Source organism: Puntigrus tetrazona, chromosome 16, assembly GCF_018831695.1.
Source record: "Puntigrus tetrazona isolate hp1 chromosome 16, ASM1883169v1, whole genome shotgun sequence".
NCBI classification, from domain to species: Eukaryota; Metazoa; Chordata; class Actinopteri; order Cypriniformes; family Cyprinidae; genus Puntigrus; species Puntigrus tetrazona.
In genome coordinates, this window is record NC_056714.1 from 13,627,786 (window position 1) to 13,654,653 (window position 26,868).

The window sequence follows — 26,868 nt, forward strand, 5'->3', positions numbered from 1 at the left end:
AAATTACATGTGACAGTCAAAAAAACCCCCTTCTGTTTATTCGGGTAAAAATCTGTCATAAAATTGCCTTTAGTAAACAAATGCATTGTGCTTGCGTTGGATCACACCTCCATGAGTTAAAGTTTAGCCGTATGTGTGCAAGAGACTATCCTAGAAAAGTGTTGGAATAAAACACTCTCACTTCACTACTACAGGAGGATTACATTGTAGAGCGTTGTCTTGAGTGAGACTGACTAATCAAGCGTGAACTGGCACAGCGCGTTAACACATCTGAGAAGCAAGGAAGCCAAATACACACATCCTCTCTCCTATAAAGGACAGAAAGCATTACCCTTTCATAAGCATGCAGATATACAGAGTGAGAGCACTCAAGTGAACAACTCACAGAGGCACACCACCGCTAATGCAGGACACCCACACATCATATTAATACACAGGCCAGAAAGGCAATGATATAAAAGATGAACTACAGATTATATATTATACGTCTGCCTGCTGAACACCACAGTAGGATAGACATAATCCGGCATAGTTACATTTTTTGCGTCAGTTAATTTTTTTTGTCATGGTGGCTTTATTTTTTAAGTCAATTTCTGTTTTGACATAAACATTAAAGTCTTTGCAACTGTATTTTCTATTCTTTTAACACAGGCTGACACACTTGTCACACTATATGCGGTAGCTTGTCACGAAGGCAACCATCAAACCAGCTAGAATAAAACAGGTCTAAGTAATAAGAACAACAGGAAAACAACAATATAACAGGTTTAAAAAGTTTATATTGAACAACTTACATTTTAGATGCAATTACCAATTACTTGTGTGGTCTATTTTTGTTTTGCAAATTAAGTCAAATCAGAGTCAAATTTTGTGCATCCTGGAGTAATTTCCGAACTAATCGCTGTTTCTCAACAAATCAGAGTGGATGATTTGATGACTAACTCAGTAAAGACTGTCACTTGTTTTGTTCCTGAACGAATAAGTGTTTTCAAGCACATCAATTAAGTTAATGACTCAATGACTCACTCACAATAGCAGTAACTTGTATGTTCCTGAACGAATCAGTGTTTTCAAACACATCACTTAAGTTAATGACTCATTGACTCACTCATAATAGCAGTCACTTGTATGTTCCTGAACGAATCAGTGTTTTCAAACACATCAGTTAAGTTAATGACTCAATGACTCACTCATAATAGCAGTAACTTATATGTTCCTGAACGAATCAGTGTTTTCAAACACATCACTTAAGTTAATGACTCATTGACTCACTCATAATAGCAGTCACTTGTATGTTCTTGAACGAATCAGTGTTTTCAAACATATCAGTTAAGTTAATAACTCAATGACTCACTCATAATAGCAGTCACTTGTATAAGTGGAAATGGCATATATGAAGCAAATACAGCATATTATACATAGATGCATGCATCACAGAAAGGTGCTAGAAGTTTTAAATATTGGGTCCCACTTTATATTAAGTCGCCTTAACTACTTTCTTTTAAATAAATCATTTGGTACAATAAATAATACAATAAATGGTCAAATAAATAGCTAAACATACAAACAAAATGCACATAGCCTACACTATTGTTCCAAAGTTTGGGTTCCAAAGATTTCATTTTTTAATAAAGTCTCTTCTCCTCAAGGATGTGTTAAAAAAAAAAAAGAGTGACTGTAAACACTTTGTTATTGTTAGAAAACATTTCTAGTTCATAATATTTTTTTTTCTGTATTTCTGATCAAATAAATACATCCTTGATGAGCAGAAATTCCTTTAAAAATTATTCCAAACATTTGAACGCAGTGTGTACTTTGTTCACCACACCCCTCCCCCATTTTACTGATGGTAATGGCATTATTTTTAAATTTTTGGATATAAAGGCCACCTCCTATGTCTTGCTTAGGCAAATTTTAGGGATCCAAATAAAATGTTTTTAAAATGAATAAATCCATAAAATATGTAAATATATTAAAAGGTAAATAATTATAAACAATGTTTTTTTACACAGTCCAATTGGAAATGACACACAATAAAAACATTATTTACAACTTGTATGTTCCTGAACGAATCAGTGTTTTCAAACACATCACTTAAGTTAATGACTCATTGACTCACTCATAATAGCAGTCACTTGTATGTTCCTGAACGAATCAGTGTTTTCAAACACATCAGTTAAGTTAATGACTCAATGACTCACTCATAATAGCAGTAACTTATATGTTCCTGAACGAATCAGTGTTTTCAAACACATCACTTAAGTTAATGACTCATTGACTCACTCATAATAGCAGTCACTTGTATGTTCCTGAACGAATCAGTGTTTTCAAACATATCAGTTAAGTTAATAACTCAATGACTCACTCATAATAGCAGTCACTTGTATGTTCCTGAACGAATCAGTGTTTTCAAACAAATTAGTTGAGTGAATGATTCAATGACTCACTCACAAAGACAGTCACTTTCTTGAATGAATCTTTAAATGAATCAGATGAACTCATACAAGAGCCACCTACTGGAATAAAAGAAAGGTTAAAATCATCATCAACAAAAATGAAAGAGACCTTTGGGCAAAAAATGAAAAAATCAATTGATCAAAACAAAACCTTACCCAAAAATTGCAGATTTAATCATTTGTAAAGACAATTCCTGCACAAATGTATGAAGAAAAAAAAACAGAGTGTGGAGGACAGAATTAATAAAAATGTATTTAAGGGTTTTTTATTTTACAATAGGTCTTCAAAACCAGCATACTGCTGCATTTGTTTAATTGACCTCAAAAGCTGAGACAAAAGCACTGTGAGAACTTGTCCATGTGACAACCTGCCAGCTCTCCTCAATAGGTCAAAAATCACTTACCCTCTCACACGCACTGTCTGTCAATCTTGCTGTCTCTATCTGCGTGTCTTTCTTTCAGTGCTCCTGTGTCACAGCTTTTTAAACAAACATTGTCTCTCGCTCCCTCTCTCTCACATCAATAATGTAACTAAATGTATCTCTGTGTTTAAGCCCTGACAGGGCCCTTCTGTCACTTTCCTGTTTAATAATAAACACAAAAAGAGGGGGACAGAGAGACAGAGTGAAGGGGACAGTGTGTGTGTGCAACACAGGAATGAGAATGATATGTCAGTGGAGTGCATTACTCTAGCACTTACTTACTTGGTTTGGCCCACACAGCAGTTTTTGCTTCCATCAGTGTGCAAACAGCCCCATCTCTCTGGATCACAATGGACCCGCTGAGTGCAGTCCGGCACTTCATACATGTCCACGCTCAGGGTTACGGCCTACCTGAGAATCTATTTAGGGTTTGGATCATGCACTTTTCATTACAGTTAGGAAACTTAGAACAAGTCATGTAGGGGAAACCCTGGATAATTCCATGTTGAACTGACATTGAAAACATTAGGAAGTAACGGACTAAAACAGAGCAAAGTTAATCTTGTTGACTCCACCATAAAACGAAATCAGCTGTGTTTTTTTCAGTATATTTTGTCATGCAGTTTTGAGAGAACTATGTATATATAGCCATCCCTGATGCCAAATGACACATACGTGTCTCATGAAATGAATATTTATTTTGTTAAAATTCAATTATAATGCATCTGCCATAGTGCAAATATGTGTCTAACTTAAACTATGTCAAAGGTACAAAAGTTAAAACTGAACCAATTTTAGATGCAGTACCACCAATTGGGCATATAAACATTTAGTCCCAGACCTCAATTTCTGCAACATCCCTGACCCAGAATCATCCCTCTGTTTATTGGACACTAACAGATGGAAAGGCCATCTGTAAATGACAATTTGGAGTTTTAGATCCTTTTTATCTGCTAATAATAGAAATTTGGATTTAGTATACAATTAAAAGGTAGTTATATTGGACCCTGATGTCAGTATGTGACACATTTAGAACTGGTTTGATCACGTTGGACTGTCCATTACAAAAAAATCACATTCGCTTGCATAAACAAATAACAAACTGAGCATATAAGATATGTCAAGGTAGATTGTATATAAAGATTCATGGCATGCATAATTGAATTTCGCAGATGTTAATAAATGGTTTATAAGCACTTGTCTTACAATGGCACATATAAGAGAATGTGAATTATTATAAATCATCCTGTGTATAATGAGGTTAAAATGTGTGTCAAAGAAAAAAATATACCTACATGCAGTAAGATAATTAAGTGACTGTTTAGGCTCAAAGATTAATGGTGTATTTATAAGTTTGTGTGCTGGTGTAGTGAGAAATATTTGCATGCATCTTCAGGATCCAGATTGATACTGGACATCAAATGGGGATCCAGCACAGTCCAAACAGTTTACCATATGAAAATGACAAAACCTGTAATTAAAATATGAAAATGTATTCATGTCATGCAGTTGGCCAACATTATCCCTTGACATTATTAACATGAGTAGAACATTTGACTGTTTGTAAACACAAACAACAGCAGAAGAACAACCAAACATACTGTTCAGAGCACGCAAATATTATAGTCTATTAGTGTAAACCATATTAAGAGAGAGAAATGAATTTATAATTAAATAAGTAAATACAATTATGATAGAATACTTGGCCAGTGATTAGTTACTAAGGCTGCATTTATTTGGTCAAAGATGTAGTAAAACTGGGAAACGTTATTTCTATTTTAGTATATTTTATCCTGTTCTTCCTGTGAAGCAGCCATTACTTCAGCAGTGTCACGCGATCCTTCAGAAATCCTTCTTAATCTGCTGAGTTGGTGTTTAAATGCAGAGTTATCAATCTGACATCATAACATGGTGCAGCTGATTGGTTCTTTTTCTCGCTGCTCAGCATTCAAGTACTTGATTATTCTTTAGCACCATCCCCAGCTCCACCTGTATAGATCTGCTGCTGGGTGAATAATGTTATAAGTGGGGGTTATTTCATTTCTGTTATATGTGATTTTCCACCAAGAGTAAACACATTAATATCGTCATGTACATTACCGTGCCAAGTTATCATGATTCATTTATTATTATAATCAATAGAGAAAACAGTGCTTTTTAAATATTTTTAACTGACACATAAAAAAATGACTGGGCCCAAACTTTTTAATATTTTTTTCTCCCTTTTGAAGGTTGCATATTTTGTGTTGCTATCCCAACTATGAACAATTATATGGATGATTGCATATCATTAAGTGTTGTTTTTTCCCCTGCTGTCAGAGATGAAAGACCTTTAGTTCTTTCAGTTGTTCCACTAATCATTCATACTTTTTCCTTGTGGGGATCTGACTTAACACTATTCGACTGACCAGTTACAAACACCAAACTTAATCAGTTAAAATAATTAAATTGCTCTGCAACATTAATTAAATGCGTTTGAAAGGATGCACAAAATGCCCGAGAGCAACATACTGTCTCTGTTAAGTGATGAAGAGTCACTACAATAAACATGCCTAATTATACATTTCATAGTATTTCTTTTATAGAAAATAGAATTTAGGACATTCGGTCGTTTCTTATCTCCTAAACAAAGTTACATTTAATTAAAATAATTAACATACCTATCACGAAACCTTTTTGACATTAATGTTCGGTACACATTAAAGCGCCAGTTGATGGCTACAGTTTGAATGGCAATTACATTTGTCTCCAGTCTGGATTTATTCTAAGTATATGCTCAACAGTCACACTGTTCCGGTACTAATGTTTAATATTAAGAAATACGTAATCCCTTAAAAGCACAACATCGCATACACACTGTTATAGAAGTGCCCTCTTTTCATGTTCGCTGTCTACAGAAGTAAAAAACACTAAAGCTCTCCCAAATCCCAGCCCTGTGCACTCCAAGGCATCTTGTCTTCAGGAGGAAGAGAAGCGATGGAGAAGAACCAAATGGAGAGAGACAGACAGGGAAATGATAGATTGGCGGACAGATTTGCGGGTCCCCATCTGTGAACATAATCTAAAAAAATCTGTTTATGCCCTAGCAAGAGTGAGAGATGGAAGGGTGGATTTAGTGTAAGCCACAGAATAATATCAGTTGCGTGGTTTTAAGGGCAAATAGAGGAGGGAGGGGGGAAGTTGAATTAAAAACACTCTCGTCCCCAGTATATGTGCCAGCTGTGTGTGTGTTTGTGCGAGGTTTAGGCCGTCTGTGAATGTGCTTTATATGACTGCGCTTGTTTTGTGTTTGCTCAGTTTGGTTTGATCAATTTAAGAGACCTTAAGTTCTTTACATGACGGCTTGGCCTATTTCGCGCTGCCCCGGTGGAGCCCGAGCTCAACCTCCCCTCATCTGGAAAAATACGTGGTATTAAATAAACATGAAACATTTGAGAAATAATTCATTTGTAAACAGCACGATAAGAATTCACTGACTGCTGTTATTCCTCTTTTTGCTCTCTCTGTCGGTGATAAACAGTTCATTAGATGAATGTCAGGGAAAACATGATATGATGGGAAAAGACAGCCTAGCTGCCCGATTTTGCTCGTATCAACCTTTATTGTATAGTACACTTTGACATAAGCTCTGCCTGTGGCTCATTTCTCATATGGGATGTTGACAGGCGCATTCCAGTGCTGTGCACATTTTATCAACGCATTCCCAGTGACACTCTTGTGTTTTCCTGCTTACACGCAGTAGAGTAGCAAAGTCTGAGGCACTAGTGAAATGCTTCTCTTAGATTTTTTTTTATGATTTTAACTAATTATATTTTAAGGATCGGATTACTGGAATGAAGAGCTTAATGGGAGATCGTTAATTGTGAACTATTTGGTATGTTTTAATGTTTTAATGGCATTTAATGGCATTTACGTCTCTGCGTATTGAATATGATGATATTTAAAGACACAAAAGAATCGAATCGATCGTTCTTATTTGTTATGCAAATTTTAATTATTTATCTTTGTGCATAATTGTTTTTTTTTTTATGTAAGTGCCCCTATAATCTCGAATCATCAACATCTCTGATGATGTGTCTTACCTCCAGCAACCTGTCACTTGCATGAGATTTCAGTAACGTCAATGATCCAATCAGTTCATGATATGAAAAAATGTCTTGCCCCACAAAAGTCACTTCGCTCAAATAACACAAAAATGGCAAAATAAATATCATCAAATAGGCTGCATGGTTCATGATTTTATTTTTAAATGTAAAATGATACATTTTTAATGAAAAAAGCTGAGTAGTTTGTCACTGTATATCATCGTTGCTTGTGTAACATATATTAATGTAACATTAATCCACCGAAGGCGACGGTGGGGGGAGGCTGAATTAAAAACACTCCTCGGTATATGTGCCAGCTGTGTGTGTGTTTGTGCGAGATTTAAGCTTTCTGTGAACATGTGTTATATGACTGTGCTTGTTTTGTGTTTGCTTAGTTAGGTTTGTTCAGTTTAAAAGACTTTTTTTTTTTTTAAATGAGGGCTTGGCCCGTTTCATTCCATTTATATGTAACATTAATCCACTGAAAGTAAAGAACCCATGTGCAGTTTATTAAAAAAACAGTACATTGATACAAAGAAATGAGACTAAACTTTGATTAAAAAACCTGAGATTTGGCCCAACTAACCAGCAGCAGGTTACAAAGAAAAAATTACGAAATGAAACTTGTATGCATGAACTGATAATATCGTAACAAGACAAGTGAGCCATTAGGTGTGCGTTCAACTTGATGCAGAGCTGTGCCATCAGTATCTGGCTTGAAGCAGCGCATGACATTTACGCATGTTTTAACTTAGCCTATGCCACGTCACTGTGACGTTTGATGTCAAAGTACCTAAAGAGCGATTTGACCTCTTACGGCTGAATCATATTGCGCACTTTCTCCAGAGCTGTCGCAAGCTCTGGTGATGAGTCTCACTTATGACATCTTCAGTTTCGCTAACACTCACAAACATAGACATATATACGTAGATGCCTCAACAGCGACTGTTTATATGGGCCGCTATACGTAAGCCGTCCATCATATTGTAGCGGTCTTGACTAGACGTCATTCACAATAGTAACCACTGAATATTCGAAAGATGCCACAATCCTGAACAGAACGGCTCAGCGGCTCTGTCCGAACCTACAGTTCCAACATGTTAAAATTGATCAACTGTTTTAGAAATATAGACCCCGCTTTATTGGCTTTAGACTTTATTCGTGTATAACAGTTGCTACATCTAACAAAAACAAGATCAAAGACTATGGAATGGCTATAGAACTGGAAAAAATGCAATGCTCAATGTGGCCACTTTGTTGAGTCAGTAAAGACCGTTGCACTTAATACAGGCTTTTTTTAAAGGGACAGTTCACCCCAAAATCAAAATGATATTATTAATTACTCACCTTCGTGTTATTCCAGATACATAACATAAGACACAAATTAAGATCTACCCGAATCAAAGCACAGAAAGGTAGCAAGGGCATTGCTAAAATAGTACATTTAAAATAGTAAAATAGTTCTGTCCCTTTAATGCTATTTCAGCAAAATAAAGAACATTTTGATACAGATGTTGTTAGGTTTCATTGGTGATTTCAAATATGCAATTTAACTGTAAGCTTGGCAAATGGCTTTGGAGAATTTGATGTTTCCCCATTTAGAGAGATAGGAGCTGTACTTGCGTGCCTGAGAGGCATTTCAAAGATGGCCGCAGAGTGACATGACATGCCTTATAGGGACTTTAAACAAGATACTAGAACTACAGAAAGCTCATAGAGTCATATGACAGGGACAGGAAGTCATGATGATGATTAAATGACAAAACAAGCGACATGAAAACATAAACATGACAGACATGGCAGTGCCTCGCACTCTTTTACCGTTCAAAAGCGTCAAACTGAAATGTATGTTTGGTACGCGTGAGCAGTAAATCCTGCCTTCTTTGATTTGATTTGTCATTTTGACCCTGAATACTGTTAGACTGCTAAGATTTAAAATCGTTTGTCATCCTAACAACAAACAGAGCTATAAATATCAAACACAGTTTGTCCTTTTTTAATTACTGGATGGATGAGACTTGTCCACCCCAATATGTCAATGCTGATTATGGCCCGTTTTAATCTAAATAAAGTAATGATGTAAATAATTACTGTCTCTGTCTATCTTACTTTACTCTGTCCTTTCCTGTCATTCTCAGTTATGCTGCTGGACACTACCGAGTCCACCGCTGAACTAGGCTGGACAACGTATCCTGACACAGGGGTAAGGTTCATGCTTTATTTTAAAACCAGCACACATGCTCTGGTGCTTCTATGAATCCCACAGATTTATAATATCCTGATGTGACTGATAGTTTGTGAGTGAAGCGTATTGATGACCTCTCCTTTTATGTGTTATTTCGGTGAGTGTGTACTTCCTGTTTTAGTCCCACCTTTCCAAAAGGACAGGAAACGGAGCATATAATCCCTCCTTCCCTCAATTCCTTCATCCTCTTATGTGTACATCTTCTGTCAACTCGACCGTGGTATCTGCTGTCTCTGTGGCCCTGGGCAGCGTGGAGTCTCTGACCTACTGAGAACAACTAGTAGTCCTCTACTTCCTGTCCCAGCTTCTCTTTGCCAGACCTCAGTTTCTCTCCCTCTCTTTCTGTCTGTCACTTGGTCTGCATACGTATCTTTGTTAATCTATCCATCTGTGCTTTTCTGAATTTCTCCCCCTCTCCTTCACTCATCTTCTCATTCCCTCAAGCTGTCCTCCCCATCTCGTTTTCTTACGCTCAGTCCTATTTCTTGCTTTCGTTCCATTTCAGTTTTCTAAACGAATATTTTCATTCCTCCAGCAGTCTTTTCATGTTAAGTTTTTGATGTTGCATTTCTCTCTGTCTCCTCTTAGTCATTCTGTCTGTTTGTATTTATTTTCTTCATCCTCCGTCTCTCTCTCCATTTCTCAGCGTGGCAGTTGTTCGCCGCCTCTTTGTGAGTCAGTGAGGGTGTGTGTCTGTGATTTCTGTATTGTGTGTTTGAGCGATTTGGGGTTTGTCTGGGATTTTCATGTTAAATCACCTGAAGAAGCGGGAAAGGGCAGGGCATGTCTTTGATCCAATCTGTGTCATTTCACCCAAAAAATCCTCTATTGTTTTTTCACAGAGCTGTGGATTATTATCTCCAGGTCCCAAATACAGACAATAGCTTGTATTCTTTGTTGTTACAGAGAGGTTAGGTTAAACTAAGGATATAAACTTTGATAAAGCAAGGATTAAAAAACAACACACATACACACACACAAATAATCATATATATATATATATATATATATATATATATATATATATATATATATATAAAAGCTGCATTTATGTGGTCAGAGAAAATGATACACTATTATTACAGTGTAAAATAAAGGTTTACTATTTTAGTAATACTTATTTTAAGTATATTTTAAAACTTAATTTGTTCCTGTGATGCATAGCTGAATTTTTAGCATTACCCTAGTTTTTAGTGTCACATAATCTGTCAGAAATCATTGTAACATGCTGTTTTAAAATCAGTGTTGGAAACAGTTTTTGCTGTATAATAATGTTTGGAACGAGTGATATTTATTTAGGATTCTTTCTTGAATATAAATTTTAAATTAATTGTTTATTTTAAAAAATATATGTTTTGTATGTTTTTTTTAAGCAAGGATGTGTTAGAATTCAAGACTTATGTTATTAGAAAATATTTGAGTAAATGCTGTTGTTGTTCTTTTTCCTTTTATTCATCAAAGAATCCTGAAAAAAGTTTCACAGGTTAAAAAAAAAATAAATAAAATGTTTCCAACACTGATAATAAATCAGCACATTGTTAATAAATCAAAACAAATTATTTGTGAAGGATAATGTAAAACTGGAATAATGGATGATAAAAATTTACATGAATAAATTATATTTTACAATATATACAATATATATTAATAGAATATACAGAAAATTGTTATTTTAAATTGTAATATTTCACAAATTGTATTTTTGATCAAATTAATGCATCCTTGATTAGTAGACGAAATGTTTTTTAAAAATGTCTTTATTCATTCCATATATATATATATATATATAAATATATATATTAAATCCACATTTTATATAAAAATGAATATACATTTTAATAGTTTTCACAGTAAAAGTGTAATTAAACTAGAAAAATTCAAAAGGAATCTCAGACATCTGACTGTCTATGTGAAAATTGCGTGGTTGTGCAGTATTCATGCCTCAGGCTCATTTTTATTCTCATGTTCCACCTCTCAGTGGGATGAGGTGAGTGTGTTAGATGACAAGGGGAGACTCATGCGTACCTTTGAAGTCTGCAACGTCAATCAAAACCCTCGTCTCCAAGACAACTGGTTGGCCACGCCCTTCCTGTACCGGCAGTCAGCTCCACGGATCTTTGTGACACTGCGCTTCTCGGTTCGAGACTGTGCCAGTCTACGCTCTCCCTCCCCAACATGCAGGGAGACCCTGACACTGTACTACAAACAGGCTGACTCTCAGAGAGAGCTGGAGAGAACCTGGGCGGCTGAGGTGAGTGATGAGGGAACAGATCGTTTTTAAGGCCCAAGTCAGAGACTTTAATGAGATTAAAAAAGGATTGAGAAATTTGTACTAAGCAGAGTGGTACTTGGGTTAATGATAGGGTATTCAATTTTATCTTTGCCTATTCATTCATTACAAAATACACAAAAAATACAATTCCGACGCACAGTCCAATCGAATATGCATCGCATCTTCTTTGGAGGGCATGTTTTTTCCATTTATGAATTAAAAATAAATGTTAAAATATGAATATTTAAAAAGGCATGTGGTGTGACCGAAAAGCCACATAGTCCAACCAACACCAAAAAGCAAAAACAAAAAAATTGACCTTTTTATGATTTTTTTTACCCAGGCTGTAAAATGTGATGTTTTGCAACTATTCTAAATCTAATGATATTACAATAATAAAATTGCAATTATTAAATTAGGCCTATTATTATACAGGTTTTTACTTCATGGCTGCATTTTATTACATTTAAATGTTTATAGAAAATTAAAACCCTATGAAACCAACACTAATAGAGAGTATGGCTCAAAAAAATAAATATTATTGTATAATCCGACCTCAGATGATGGAAGGACTTGCGATTATGCCTGTGATTAAGTATAATCTCGAAAATCATAGATCTGTGCCCAAGTTATAATGACTGCTATGCCCCACAAATGTAACCATATGGCAAGGAGACATCTTGAGGTCATGTCTGTAACCTTCAGTGCAAACAACTTAAGTCTTACTTTCCAATCATCCCATTTCTGCAGGAGAGTACGAGCATCATAAAACTAACACGAGTGCGTTAGACTGTTATCAAATGCTGGGTTGTTGGATACCTTGTCCTACACCCACACACAGATATCATACGAAGGATTTTGGCAGCATTCGGTCTTGTAGCAGTCTGTTTTGTTTGACTGACTAAGACATACTTGGAAGATTTGTTATGATGCAGCCTGAGGATCCATGCGATTCGTTTTTTTAAAGAAAATAAGACCCTAGTGCTCTTTGAATGGCTATATATTGTATGAACTACACTTCCCCAGATGCACCACTCAGAAGAAAAGTGAAATCTACATGATACCTCTGACATACGCCTGCAGGCTGCCAATGAAAAATATATTGAAGTAAAATATCATGTATCTTTTATTGCTTGAATCAAATCAAATACTAATTACATTATTATTCTTATATTGTTCAATTAACAAAGCGTATCACCACCGAATGTACTGTATATCTTTAGGCTTTTCTGGGCAGGATGGCCTCAAGGGATGTATAACTTGTACAAGTGCAATTTCCTGCTCTTGTTTGTCAGAGGAAAACACACAATGTGGTTTTACGACACCGTTATGTGGAGCCTCAGCCGTACTCCTGAGGGAAGATGACACTAAAAACAAGAAATAAAAGCAGTTGCTGTCTCTCTGTAAAATGTGATGTGGTCCATCGTCATGTAAATCAAATACTCTCGTTTTCAGGTCTCGTAGCATTATGTAAAGCCCTTGTCATCTCTTCTTTTTTGCCTTCTTGTAGTTAATCTTTTAAACGCAATGCTGTCTCACTAAAAATAGCTCCTTGAAGGAATAGTTCATCTCAAAACTGAAATTCTGTCATTATTTAATCACCCTCATGTTGCTCCAAACCCATATGCTGCTATTTATTCAGTGAAAGACCGACTTCCAGGGACACATCTGATGGCATTTTGCTTGGAGATTTTACTAGAATAGATATTGGGCCGCAGCAGCTGAGGAAAAGGGTTACGTTGGAGCTTGTGTCCAAAAGAACATTGCACTGTTGGCTTTCACCACTGCTGACAGCTGCAGTAAACACCCAGGAAACCTTTAAAAAAAACTAATTACAGTGCCAAAACACAAATCATTGTACCAGTCTGTTGTATGATTTAGGAGTACACTTATATATATATAAAAAATACTAAAAAAAACCTACTGTTGTTTTTAATGCTGCTACTAAAAGCATACAACAATCAGAGCCTCTGAAAACAAACTAAAGTAAATACCAATATATCTGTGTCATGTCATATATCTACAAAACAGAATCATGGTAACACTCAATAGTAAAATAAACATTAATGTAGGGCAAGTTGTCATAATTGATCACCATTAACTATATACATAATTGGTAACCAAAAACTATTAAGAATCAAAATTATGTAAATAAAATCAAGTGTAAAGCGTCCTGGGATTGTTATATTAATAAGAAGCCAATACTTTACTGCAAACATTGTAAACAGTATCAAAATGCCTCACAGATTATTTATATAAATTTGAAAATGCCTTTTTTGAGTGGAAGCAGAAATAGGCTGATTTTCATGGCTGTCTTTTTAAATGCAAATGAGCTGCTACTCCACGCCCTCTTTTCCAGAATGGATCTGTGCCACTACAGCCGATTCTGATTATCCTGTTTATGGCACTGAAATCCATAAAGTTTCAAACCATATTAGTTTAAACTTTTGATATCTGAAGCACGTGGACTGAAAGTGGCTTTTAAAGGCATGTGAATACTAAACTAAGTTCTCATTCACAGTCAAGTTTACATTTAAATTATTACAGTTGGTTAATTATATCTGGTAAACAGCTAGGAAATAAATTGCATGTTTACATTAGATCTGTGTGGCAGCAGAAATATGTTACAGTAAATGAATCAATACATCCACTGCTCTGTGCAAACTTTCGCCATGGCATTCGAACCGGTGATTTTTTCCAACTCATGAACCATACAAACGTTGACGACCAATTTGAACCGGCGCTCTTCAGCTTATAATAAACAGACAATATCGTTTCTCTGGTGTGGATGCAAATAGAGTTAATGTCATAGTTCTCTTTACAGTTATCAAGCTTGGTGTGAACGGGTCTTAAGGGGTCGTAAATTTATAATGAGATCCCTTTGCGATGTCGCAAGGGGAACGAGATCAGACGCACTCATTTTTTAAGAGGCTTGCAGAAAAAGGCCTACTGAAACAAAGTTACTGCGATAATCTTTTTCACCTTTCCTTGTTTTCATGACATGTCACCTTTAACAGGTTTTTACAGTAGGATTTTTATAGCCTTCCACATTTATCTATCTATGATCTATCTCTTTAAACACGACAGACATACAGTCTCTTTCTCTTTGCTCTAGCCTTCCAGTGGAGAGACGAGAGAGGGCTGGGTGAAGATCGACACTATCGCGGCGGACAAGAGTTTCAGTCGCGTGGAGCCAAGTCTACCTCACCAGTACAAATCAGAGAACGCCCGACGCATCAACATCAAAACCCGCAGCTTTGCTCCTCTCACACGAAAAGGGTACGATGATGACCTTTTACCTTTTCCCTGTCTCCCCAAAACCTTTTGATGAATGACGGTCACTGTGTGCAGATGAAATGAGGATGTGGTCACTCAGGATCAGGCAATTCAGCTGAGTAAATATCAGCCGCAGTGTTAATATTTACCTTGATATGGTTTGAATATGAAAACAAACAACAGTTATTAGTCTGTCTGCTCTCAACGGATGTTTTGATGGCTGCTAAGCTTGTCGCCTGCCATTTTCACCATGCTTATTTTTGTCTTTTTCAGGTTTGTTTTAGCTATAGTAGACAGCGGAGCATGTGTGTCACTCATGGGTGTTTCCATATTTTATCGTCGCTGTCCAGCAACCAGTCGTTTCCTGGCTTTCTACCCAGCCACGCCCTCAGGGGCGGAGCCAACGTCTCTAGTGCCGGTGACTGGAACTTGTGTAGCTCACAGCCAATCACAGGGTGGGACAGCGCCAAGAATGCACTGTAACACAGAAGGCGAATGGCTGGTGCCTGTCGGAGGATGCACGTGTGATGCAGGATATGAGCCCAATCATAATGGCTCGGCCTGTTTAGGTGAGTCAGTAAAACATGCAGTCTAATGGTGGGAATTTTGATTAATCTCGGTGACTCAGATTCTTTGAATCCAATCACCAAAAAGATTTGTTCACTGATTAATTCAGTGACAGGATATGAGCCTAATCCTAATAGCTTGAACTGTTTAGGTGAGTAAACAAAACATGTTATATTATTATGGGGATTTGGATAATTCCCAGTGACTCAGATGTTTTTTGTATTAAAAATATTTGTTCAGATTGATTAACGGATTAATTCAGTGACATAATATGAGTCTGTTTAGGTAAATTTTAGTGCTGTCAGATTAATTGAATTCATAACTAAGGTTATGTGTGTATACTCTGTATATTTATTATGCAGAAAAATATATTATGTTTACATGTTTATATATATATATATATATATATATATATATATATATATATATATATATATAATACTGTGTATATAAATGTATAAACATAAATATTTTCAAAATATATACTGTATGTGTATGTATTTATATATACATGATAGATATACGCAGTACACATACATATATAATGTATACAAAAACTTAGGATGTGATTAATCACGATGAATCGTTTGACAGCACTAGTAAATTTGCAAAACATGTAGTTTAATAGAGTGGGACTTTTGATGCATCTTAGTGACTCAAATGTTTTGCATCCTTTTTCTTCATAACGGCTCAGCATGTTTAGAAGAGTCAACAAAGTTGTAGTCTAATGGTGTAGATTTTGATTCATTTTGACTCTTTGAATCTTTGAAAAGATTTGCCAAGTAGATTTGATCAGATTTGTTCACTCTATCGGTCAGTGATTTATTCTGTAGGTTACATCGTAATAGGTGGTGACAAATCTTTTGTTTGTTTGTTTTTGTGAGTCATTGAATCATTTTTAACTTTTTTAAAAACAGTCGTAACCAAAGCATGGAGTCTTTGTTAAAGTTTCCTACAGTACTAGTAAGATTTTAAGCATTATAAAAGTCTATCCAACAAACGACAACAAAAATTATTTTCAAACTTAACCATAAATTCTATAATTTTGCATGTAATATTATGCCTTTAAATTAATCTCTATCTAATTTGTATTTTAATCATGTATTTATTCTGTCATGTTACTATTTAGGTGAATTGCTAAAAGCTGAAAGGTAACAAATTAATAGTGACTAGACATAGCACTTAAAATGTATTCATTCTTTATTCTTGTAGTTGAAAGCATGTTACTTGTCAACAACCTATACAGTCAGTTTGCTTATTTGTAGTGATTATCTTTCTGGGGCCCCAGAAAAAGCCACGGGCTGGTCCTGAGCCCATCACATTTACTCTAAGGATGATCCACTAACGTTTGACAAATAATTCTAACCAGCAGCCCCCTTTCACTCACCTTATCATTTCATTGTGCACGCGTCATTGTTGTGTCAGTTATCTTTGAATCAGAACTCTGCGGGCTTCCTGTCATGGTAATTATCAACGGAATTTGATGGACAGAAAATGACACACAGTGTATTCAGGCAAGCGGGAAGGTGCCCATAAACACAGATCTAATTAAAGACACAAAAGACGTGCTGCATTGCATGCACTGTTTTGTGATCGCAATTTTGTCTTTTACAAGGTAGCTAGTGACTGTCATCATTCAGAGAAATACTAGTTAAAAATAATTCTCAAAGGGTAAACTAAAAATATTAAATATTAAATACTAAACTGAAGGATAATTGATCAAAAGTGGCAGTAAAGACTTTTATATTGATACAAAAAAATATTTCCCTAACACTTTAAAATAAGGTTCATTATTTTACAACATTAGTAGTCATGAACTAAGAAAGAGCAATATTTCTACAACATTTATTATTCTTAGTTAATGTTAATTTCAGCATCTGCTCATGCATTATTAAAAACACAAGTTAACATTAGTGTGAAAAAATTAATGAACCACTGAATTTTCATTAACTAACATTAACAAAGATTAATAGTAAGTTATAAATGCATTGCTTATTGTTCATTCATGTTATTTAATATATTAACTAATGTTAACAAATGATACCTTATTACCAATATTATTAAAAAAAAAAAATCTAAATTCTTTTTTCATTAAGCTATTCTGAAAAAATATTACGCAGCATAACTGTTGCATAACAACGTTATTAATAAGAAGAAATGTTTCTTGAAGATAAAATCACCGTATTAGAATGATTTCTTAAGGATCATGTCACATGACTATGATATTATAATAATGATGCTGAAAATTCAACTTTGTCCTCACAAGAATAAATTACATTTTAAAATATAAACAGTTGTTTTAATTTGTAACATGAATACACCCTTCATGGGCATAAGATATCATAAACGTTATCACCCCAAACCTTTGAACAATAGTTTAGATTTACAATATAAACAACTTACTGTAACTTTGAAATATATTAAAAATCAGTGTCTCAAGGTAGCAAATCCAGCAAACTTTATAAATAAACAATAAATGCAATCAGCATTGAATGCATATCTTTATATAGGTATTTTGTTGGCATGTCTTTTTATTAATATTATTTTTTTAATTGTTGTTTTCGCATATCTGTAGGTATTTTGTTGGTATGTCTTTTCATTATTATTTTTTTGTTTGTTTGTTTGTTAGTATTTTTTGTATTGTCGTTTGGTCTATAGAGGAGGAACAAAAAGAGTGAGAATTTGAGGAATGCTAAATATGAACTTGTCTTTTTCATCAAGTACGTTTTTCTCGGTCTATCCAGTGGATTAAACGAGGTCAGAGAGGAAGAGGGATAGAGACTCAACAGAAGTGGAGGGGGGCTGAGAAAGGGTTAAATTCTGGAGGCGATGCGAGTAAATCAGACAAGAAGTTTTGGGATATCTTGAAGACGAAAGTGGAGTGGTGGGGAGACGGAGAGAGAGTGGGATAAGAGAGGGTTGTGACACATTTAGGTCACGGTGATGTAATGGCCATTCAGCTGAACAAGTGACAGAAACCACAGGGAAGAGGAGGGGGAAGGACATAGTAGTGGACACGAGTTAAAGACTGGAGCACTGAGAGAGCAGAAATCATACCGAACATGCTATAGATGGACAGATGGAGTCGTGTGTGGAACAAGTTTTATTTTGAGCGCAACAGTGCTATGATGTGTTTTCTTGAGCGCAGGTTTTACATATTTCATTTACATTCAAATTTGATGATGTCACATTTAGCAGCAAACTGATTTGAACTTCCCTATTTATTTGTTGCCTTGTATTGCCATCGGAGTTCGGTAACTTAACTGACAAGAATTTGAATTGAGCCGGGAGTTTGATTGACAGGGCATCTAACCAATCATATGGCTGGATCCGCCATTTTGTCAGAACAGGAGTGTAGATTAATGTGGGTGGATTTACACTGAAAGACTAAGTTGACATAAAATACTTTTTTAATATTCATTCATGTTTATTTCATGCTTTAACTAGTAAATATGAAAAGATGATATATATATATATATATATATATATATATTAATTTTGACAATTAAAAAAACAAGAAGAAGAAGAAAGAAGAAAAACAAATCTCAAAACTTAGGTCTTTGCCTTAGGTCTTGTTTTCTTTAATTGTCAAAATTAATAAGTATAATAATATTTTTTAAAGCTTGTAGAGTAAAATAAATCAGTAAATATTAATATAACCATTTTGCTGAAATAAAATATATTTAAGATCTGCTAAGAATTTAAAAGGTTTTAAAAAGTTTTGACTGTTTTAACTTTGATTGTTAGACGCCGGCATGTAATTAAAATGTTAATAATACCGAAATTTGTATAATTTTTTTCGACCATGTGTGGCTATAAGACAACAGATTGGAGTCTGACTGAGTTAGTTCACTAAAGAGCGAGTCTCAAAGCCCCCAAAGACGTGAATCCTCCTCTGCTTTGACCTCAGTTGTCCTTCAAGATTCTGTAGTCGTTAAAGCATGACTGAGCAGATGAAACAATTACACCTGCCCATCCACACATGAAAACTTTCTTTTGCATAGTGGACAGCTTAACATCCATATTTTCATCCGCTTGTGCCTAATATCAAATGTCATTTACAGATTCTTCCAGATTCAGGGCATAAATAACCTTTTTTGTTATGTGATGGTGTTTTTGTAGGCGGAATGACTCATTCCCACTTCTGACTTGCTAATAAACTAAATCGCAGCCTTGAATGGAGGGGTGACGATAATTTGATGTAAGATTTCTGTCCTCCATGCTGCTAATGCCATTCAAATAGCATAAAAGCCACTCTTGATTCCTGTCATTCGGTCTCTGGGCTATTCAGTGACATTTTAACTTGCAGCAGTGCAGTTTTACATGATTCTCTTAAAGCGCTGAAACCCTAATGTAACTTGAGGTTGTTTATAATTTGCAGAGAGCTTCATGAACGTGTTGCTATAAATGCTAGCATGTTCTCTGCCAGAGCTTGTTAATAGTAGATTGCCTATATGTGCTTATTTCCACAGGGCTGCCTCAGTGCACACACTGTGAATAACTTTTATTATTAATGCTTTGTGAGGGGAAAGCTACCAAAAAGAGTTGCCGATTTATTGTGTTTTTTTCCGTGCAAGCATGATTTAGTTTTAATCATACTCGAATCATCCGCTCTCAAACGGCCGTCCGGTACAGATGGGACGTCCAGGAACTTTCAGTCCCCAGTTTAGCTATTGCTGAACAATCTAATTAACGGAAAATGAGAGTATTGTGTAATGCTAAGAGCCAGCAGAGCATTACAAGCAAATAATTTCACATTAAATGGGATAATTATGGAGATTAATTAGGGAGAAATGTATTTCTTAGGGTGGTTTTTATGTAGCAGCCCGAGATTCACAGAGAGAGAGAGAGAGAGAGAGAGAGAGAGAGAACTAAACAAGTGTGTACCTTTTTATGTCCTGTTTTTGAAGTTGTGTGTCAGTCACTGTTTGTTGTTTGAGTGTTCATGTGTTTATGTGTGTTTGTGCATCTGTGTGCTTTAGTCAGAACGCTGCAAGCCAAATAAAGAGAATGAGAGCAACCGCGAGAGAAAGAGAGACAGAGAGAGAAAGAGAGAGAGAGGGAGAAATTGGGTCAGCGATCTAAATACCAAGTACGATGTCAACGGCAAATTATACACTCCACTGAGGTCTCTTGCTCTCTCTGTCCATTTGCTTTTACAGATTCCCTTCATACGCATCTTTTTCAATGTCTCTTTCAATTCTTCTGTGAATACAACACATTCCCCAATTAAATTTTTCATCACTTTTGTTTTTGTTTGAGGCAAGCTCTATTTAAACATGAACGACCCCTCCCCCAGTAATGCCTTTAGCTTAGTCCTTAGTCCTTAGTCTTGATTTGTCAAACACATTCATAAACCTATTTAAACCAACATGCACTTTAAGTAAACTGATAATATAATATAATAATTATATTATAATTATTATATTATTTTTATATTATATTATAATATAATAATATATAGAAGATTATATTTTCTAAAACTGCTGATAAATGTTAACATTTATTACACACACACAAAAAAAAAAAAATAAATAATAATAAAAAAAAATATATATATATATATATATAAGCATAAAATTAATTAACATCAAATTAATCAAATATGAATATTAAGATATACTATTAATATTTTATATTATTTATAATTATATTTGATAGTACAGCAAAAAAATTTATTCTATAATTATTTAATAGATTATTTTATTATATTTTATATCCTTTCTGTCTGCATACAAATGTTACGTGTGTGTATATGTGCATCTGCTGTGTCTGAGTGTGTGTGTGTGTGTGTGTGTGTGTGTGAAATATGACATTCTAAGCTCAAGTGATACAAAATTTGATAGAATTTGATAAATTCATAATAGAATCAGCTTTCTAGACTCAGCAGGAGTTATCTGGCAGATAAGCCACACACTTTGTCATGTAGTGGAGAAAGACAGGCTGTAAACAACATTCTAATTAAATATTCCAAACATTTACTGCCACCACAGTGATTTCAACACTTAACCCCTTCATTCTCGACACTGGGTACAGTGGATTTCCTCAATTTATCATTGTTCGTGATACGGCACGTAAATCTAACACTGACTGCATACATATTTATATTTATATTTACTATGCACCAAACATGCATGTCACGAAAGCCCCTTTTGTGCCTTCTGCAGATCAGCAGCTGTATCAAATTGATGCAATCTCATTAATTGATAAGAAATCTGGGCCAGTTAATAGTGGCCATAAATGTGTTACATTATTTTTTATGAGGAAACCAGATGCCTTGTGGCTAAATAGGAGCCGCTAGAGAAGGAAATGAGAAAGCGATTGGCTGATAAGCGGGTGAACGGGGAGTGTGAATAAGAGCAAGAGAGATGTTGAAAGGTGTAGGAGATGTCTGAGAAGTGAAGAAGTTTTGTAGCTAAAACATGTCTTTTGTCACAGCTACACTGGATAATATAATCCAAGCACATGAAAGATAGATGGACAATGCTCTCTTTCTTTTCTCTCACGACGCCCATCTTTCTTCCGATGGTCCTCACTTCTCGCAGTAGCGTTTAGGAGCGAATATCAAATCTGACAGACAAGCGAGAACATAAAAATCCTTTTAGCTTTCTGCAAACTGCAATCTCTTTCTTCCCTTCTCACTCTGTCTCCCTTTGAAGTGCTTTAAATGTGTTATACGTACCTGACCTGTCTATTCACTCGAGGACAGAGGACTTGTGAGAACCTCAAGGCTGACAACAATGAAACAGAAACCGTTAACTCTATCAACCGTAATTATGTTAAAGCGTCACAGGGTTTCTGTGACAAAGCACTTCAACAAATCACAGCGTTCCCGTCACAAGTGTCATAATACAGGCTCTTCTGTGACTCAGCGGTTATAAGCCTGATTCACTTGGACGTTTCAGTGTGGGTTATGCAAACATATTGATTCCTCGGTGTACCTCACATGGCGTTTGTTGTGGTTTGTTCTGTGGCCACGCAGTTGAAAGGATGGAGGTCGTCGCCGAGCTTCAAGCAGGGTCACAATCGATCTCCAATGAAAGGCTGACGTGTTTCACAGCTGCAGAGTACATCCAACTGCAAACAGTCCAATGAAGTGGTGTTTTTTTACATTAACAGCCAATTTGAGATCTCAGGGTGATAGCAGTTAATATCATTGGGTTCCAAAGAGCTTCTTTTTCTTGTAGACCTTTACAAAACTAGCAGTGCTTTCTCACCTAATTACGTCAATAGCAACAATCAAGCTCAGGGACAATGTTTTAGCTTTCTTGGTAATTACTAGAAGTGCACTGAAATTAAAACCAAAGGCTGAACACTGAACATGGTTTTCACATTTACCCCATATACTTTGCCATTTTTTTTCACCATTCAATAAATTAAATAGCCAAAAAATGCTTTTTTATTTCATAGAAAAAAATCTACCAACAACGCACAATTTAACTTAAATAAGTTAGGAAAATAATTTTTGAGACCTCCTTCTTGAATCAGGCATGTATTTTTTACTGTAATTAAATGCTATTTTCGGCCGAAAAAATTTCTGTTGTCGAACATTCGTTGCATCCCTAGTAACTACACATCTGACTAAATAAAAAAATCAAGTGCCTGAGAGAACAATAAACCTTGCATATTAAATTTGCACCCAGTAATTGAGTGTGTTTGAAACTAATTGTTTTTCCAATTCTCTTTGCAACAGTCTGCGATTCATTTGCCAGTCGTTGCATCCAGTTGGATCATTATATGGCTCTTCTGTACTCGGCATCCATTTCCTTGTGTAATTGACAGAATTCCAAAGCGAGAAATTGACACTTTCCAAACAGCTTGAGTGCATCTTGTGCCATAATTATAATGCTTTTCTTTTCTCTCTTTTCAATAGCGTGTTCAATGGGGTCCTATAAACCAGTGGCCGGCTCAGCTTCATGTATAGAGTGCCCAGCTAACAGCAGAACCAGTTCAGACGGGTCTAAACTTTGCGAATGTCGGAGTGGCAACTACCGTGCATCCGCCGATGCTAACACCACCGCCTGCACAAGTAAGAGCACAGCTAGCTATGCGTAAGAGGATAAGACAAAGGATTTACAATCAATGTAAATATATCGCCATAAAAAAACTTGCTCTAGGAAAACAACAGCTTGTCATTGAGACAGTAGGTCACCTTAAGCCTGAGATACACTGGACGATTTTATTAATCCAATAAGTTCACTGCTAATCACATGGGTACAACGTGCTTGTAGACTGTACGAGGATGACTATTGACTCGATGCATGTCGCTATAGAAGAATAAAATGCCATCAGTATGTGCTTGTGGTAAACACAAAGAGGATGATGAATCATACTTTGGCAGTTGTAGTTTGTATGCGAGCTGAAAAAGTGGAAGTGACAAAAAAGGAAAGGATAAGAGCTTGAGGTAAGCAGTATTGTGACAGCACCATGTCGCGTTGATTTTATGTTGCATTTTTATTGGCTGTTGAGTAAACGTGGGTCATAGCAGCAAACACACTGTACAGTGATCGTGCTGCCTTTCTGACCCTCTCAGACAATATTGTAGGTTTTATCTATCGGTTGCAGTACTGTGACAATGGCCTTGTTTGAACCTCGCTCACTGTATGATATAAGAGCACCTATTAGAAACAGGATCAGAGAAACGATTGTGTCATGATGCCAGTCTTTCATCTGGGAGAACTGAAAACCATACAGTGTGTCTCAGGCTTTACAGGGACAACTTACCTCCCTGTACAAGGTGCATATTAGTACCTTAGAGATGCAATATGTACTCTTAAAGAACTACTGTTAACTATTATGGGTAAAATGTACTATATATTATACTGACCCACTCTCTTAAAAATAAAGACACAAAAAGGGTGTTTTTTGTTGCTCAAAAAACCTTTAAATTAAAGGTTTTTAAATGAACCATTTTGAAAGAACATTTTAAAAATCTAAAGAACCTTTTTTTTTCTTTTATAAAGAAAATTTTCTTCATTTGAAAGTTCATTTGAAAGGTTCTTCACTATACTATCAATGCCAATAAAGAACCTTAATTTTTAAGCAGTGACAAGGTTTTTTTGTCCCTAAAGGTAGAACTGAGAAGATTTTGTATTGTCCACATATTTCCTTCCGACTCAAAAAGATTGAAAGAAATAATTTCAAATAATCTTTCAGTTTAGCTGTGTGAGCTAATTTTCCTTCATGTACTATTTTTAATTTACCCCCAATTACCCCTGATTTCATTTACCATACATCCCATGAATAATTAACTGGAATGCACTAAGAGTCTCTCACTTCTCTGTCCAAATCCTCATGTCTCTTTCCAGGTTTGTTTTCATGCAGATGCTTTAAAACAGTAATTGTCATCTGTTAAAATAATGGAGATCACTTTTCATTTTAAAGGTCCCATATTGTCAAATCTGAAATTTCCTGGTTTTTTTTTTCATTTTACGTGAGGGAGGCTATGTTACTACCATATAAGATTCAAAATTGTTAAGTCACAGTAAACTGCACACAACCTGCATAAGGTGGCTGTGATTTTTGACGAGCCGTTGTGACTTTTGTAAAAATGTGACGTCCGATATACGCCTTCAGTCATCACCCGACCACTGTCCATGACATTATTGAGCAACAAAAACACAGAGACAATGTCGAATAGGTTAACTTTAACAGATGAAACCAGATGGCCGACCTGTACTCTCACTCCAAGGATGGACTCTCTTACAGGATTGTTACTATGAGGTGAATCACATCTCGTGTATAGTACGGACAAACTCACTGAGTCTATCTAGTCGTGATGAAGATGTATGCATTTCAGTTTCAGCGGGCAACTATTTTTACAGCTAAATTATTATTCAAGCTACAATTAATCTCAATTATACAATTACACGTGATTGTATATAAATCGTCAGTTTGTTGTTTTAAACACACGCACACAGACATTATTTCATAAACAGCATAGACGTAAGATGCAATAAAACTTAAGACGCAACCCTAACAGCAAAAAATTAACTCTATATTGAACCTTTTCTGATAAGAAGTATGCAAACTTGAGCATTTTTGTGTATCGTTGAGTTTAACCACAGCTGTTGGCGTTTTTTTTTTTTTTTGTCTGGCAGTGGTATGAGGTATGCACTCATATTTCTAATTTGAGGCTCTATTATGTCAATTGTGATGATATTTCAGGCTCCATATGTATCCGAGCATGTGCTATTTTGAATGAGCCGCCTGTAGTCTTCCCTTTGTTTTGCATCCAGCTAGTGCTGCGACAAAATTGTGACGTCGTTACATTTGATTGGCCTGGTTGTGCATCACTCAGAAAACACAGGCCAATCAGAAGAGAGGGCCATGAATATTAATTAGACAGGCTAAAATTGACCTGTTTTTGGCAGAGCTCCTAAGACAGCAGCTGTAAAAATATATTGAGATGGTTTTTGTTACATATATCGCAAATATATATTCTTAAGGACATCAACACCTAAAATAAAACTCCAAAAAGGTGTACAATATGTGACCTTTAATGTACATGTTCTATTAAGACTATTTATCTTGCATAATATAAACTATATGTTACAGTGATATTTATGCATGATGTTTTTGGGAAAATAGCTAGGCTTATTTGTGGTAGACTGAAAGTAATTTGTCAGTGCTTTCAACTATCCTTTTAATGACTGATAAAGAAAAATATTACCTCATTGTGCACGGTGTTTTGAAAATGCTTATTGCCTTCATAGAGCAAACCTCTATGATGCTCTGCATTAATTTCTATTAATAACCTTTATTTTGTATGCGATTAAACACAATTAATCATTTTACGCTAAATAAAACAATAACAAAAAATCTTTACCTTGAAAAAAATTTAAAATAAAAATTTTATCTTAACTTGTTTATTAGACAGGTCATCTTTGAAGAACTGTTTTTACCTATAAAACTGACGTGAAAATTACATTCTAAAAAAGGCTTTTATTCCTTTTTTTTTTTTTTAATAACAATTTAATTTTAAAAACGTATTCCAGTTGGTGGCTAAACATTAGTAGGTGAATAAGCTCCGCTCTTCTTTCTCAGGCCCTCCATCAGCGCCGGCGTCTCTGTCGTGGGAGTATGAGAGTTCAGAGGGCGGGGTGTCTCTGCGCTGGAGACCTCCTGTGAACATGGGGGGACGGAGTGAAGTGTGGTACGGGGTGGTGTGTCGAATCTGCCCCTCTGCCACTAACACGCCACCGAGCATGTGTTCCTGGTGTGGAGATACTGTCACTTTTTCCCCTTCTCAAACCAGCTTGAAGCAGACGAGGGTCACGCTCAAAAACCTGCTTACTAGGGTCACCTACCTCATACAGGTATTTACTCACAGGCGTTTTTTAATAAGGAGTCTCATAATGGAATAACATTATATGATAACAAGATTTACACTTGAGCACATGCAATTGTCTAAAACACAAAAAAAAAATTCAAAAGGACCATTTGTGGTGACCGGACGATTTGTGTCAGATCCACGTCATGTGCAAAAAAATGCATTTAATAGAGACACCTATAGATTTATTGATATCAGTGATACTGGTCTTTA

At 35.6% G+C, this 26,868-nt stretch overlaps 1 protein-coding gene across 2 annotated transcripts in view; it reads left to right on the top strand.

Moving 5' to 3' along the window:
- The window catches only part of ephb6 (eph receptor B6), a 44,739-nt gene that overhangs the window by 7,311 nt on the left and 10,560 nt on the right, over window positions 1–26,868 (top strand). The window contains exons 2-7 of one of the 2 annotated variants that reach the window (XM_043261833.1): window positions 9,102–9,166; window positions 11,187–11,459; window positions 14,596–14,759; window positions 15,030–15,325; window positions 23,197–23,352; window positions 26,370–26,641. In XM_043261833.1, coding sequence (XP_043117768.1) covers window positions 9,102–9,166; window positions 11,187–11,459; window positions 14,596–14,759; window positions 15,030–15,325; window positions 23,197–23,352; window positions 26,370–26,641 — 1,226 coding nt within the window. The remainder of the gene's footprint in view (window positions 1–9,101; window positions 9,167–11,186; window positions 11,460–14,595; window positions 14,760–15,029; window positions 15,326–23,196; window positions 23,353–26,369; window positions 26,642–26,868) is intronic. The other variant, XM_043261834.1, reaches the window with a different exon arrangement.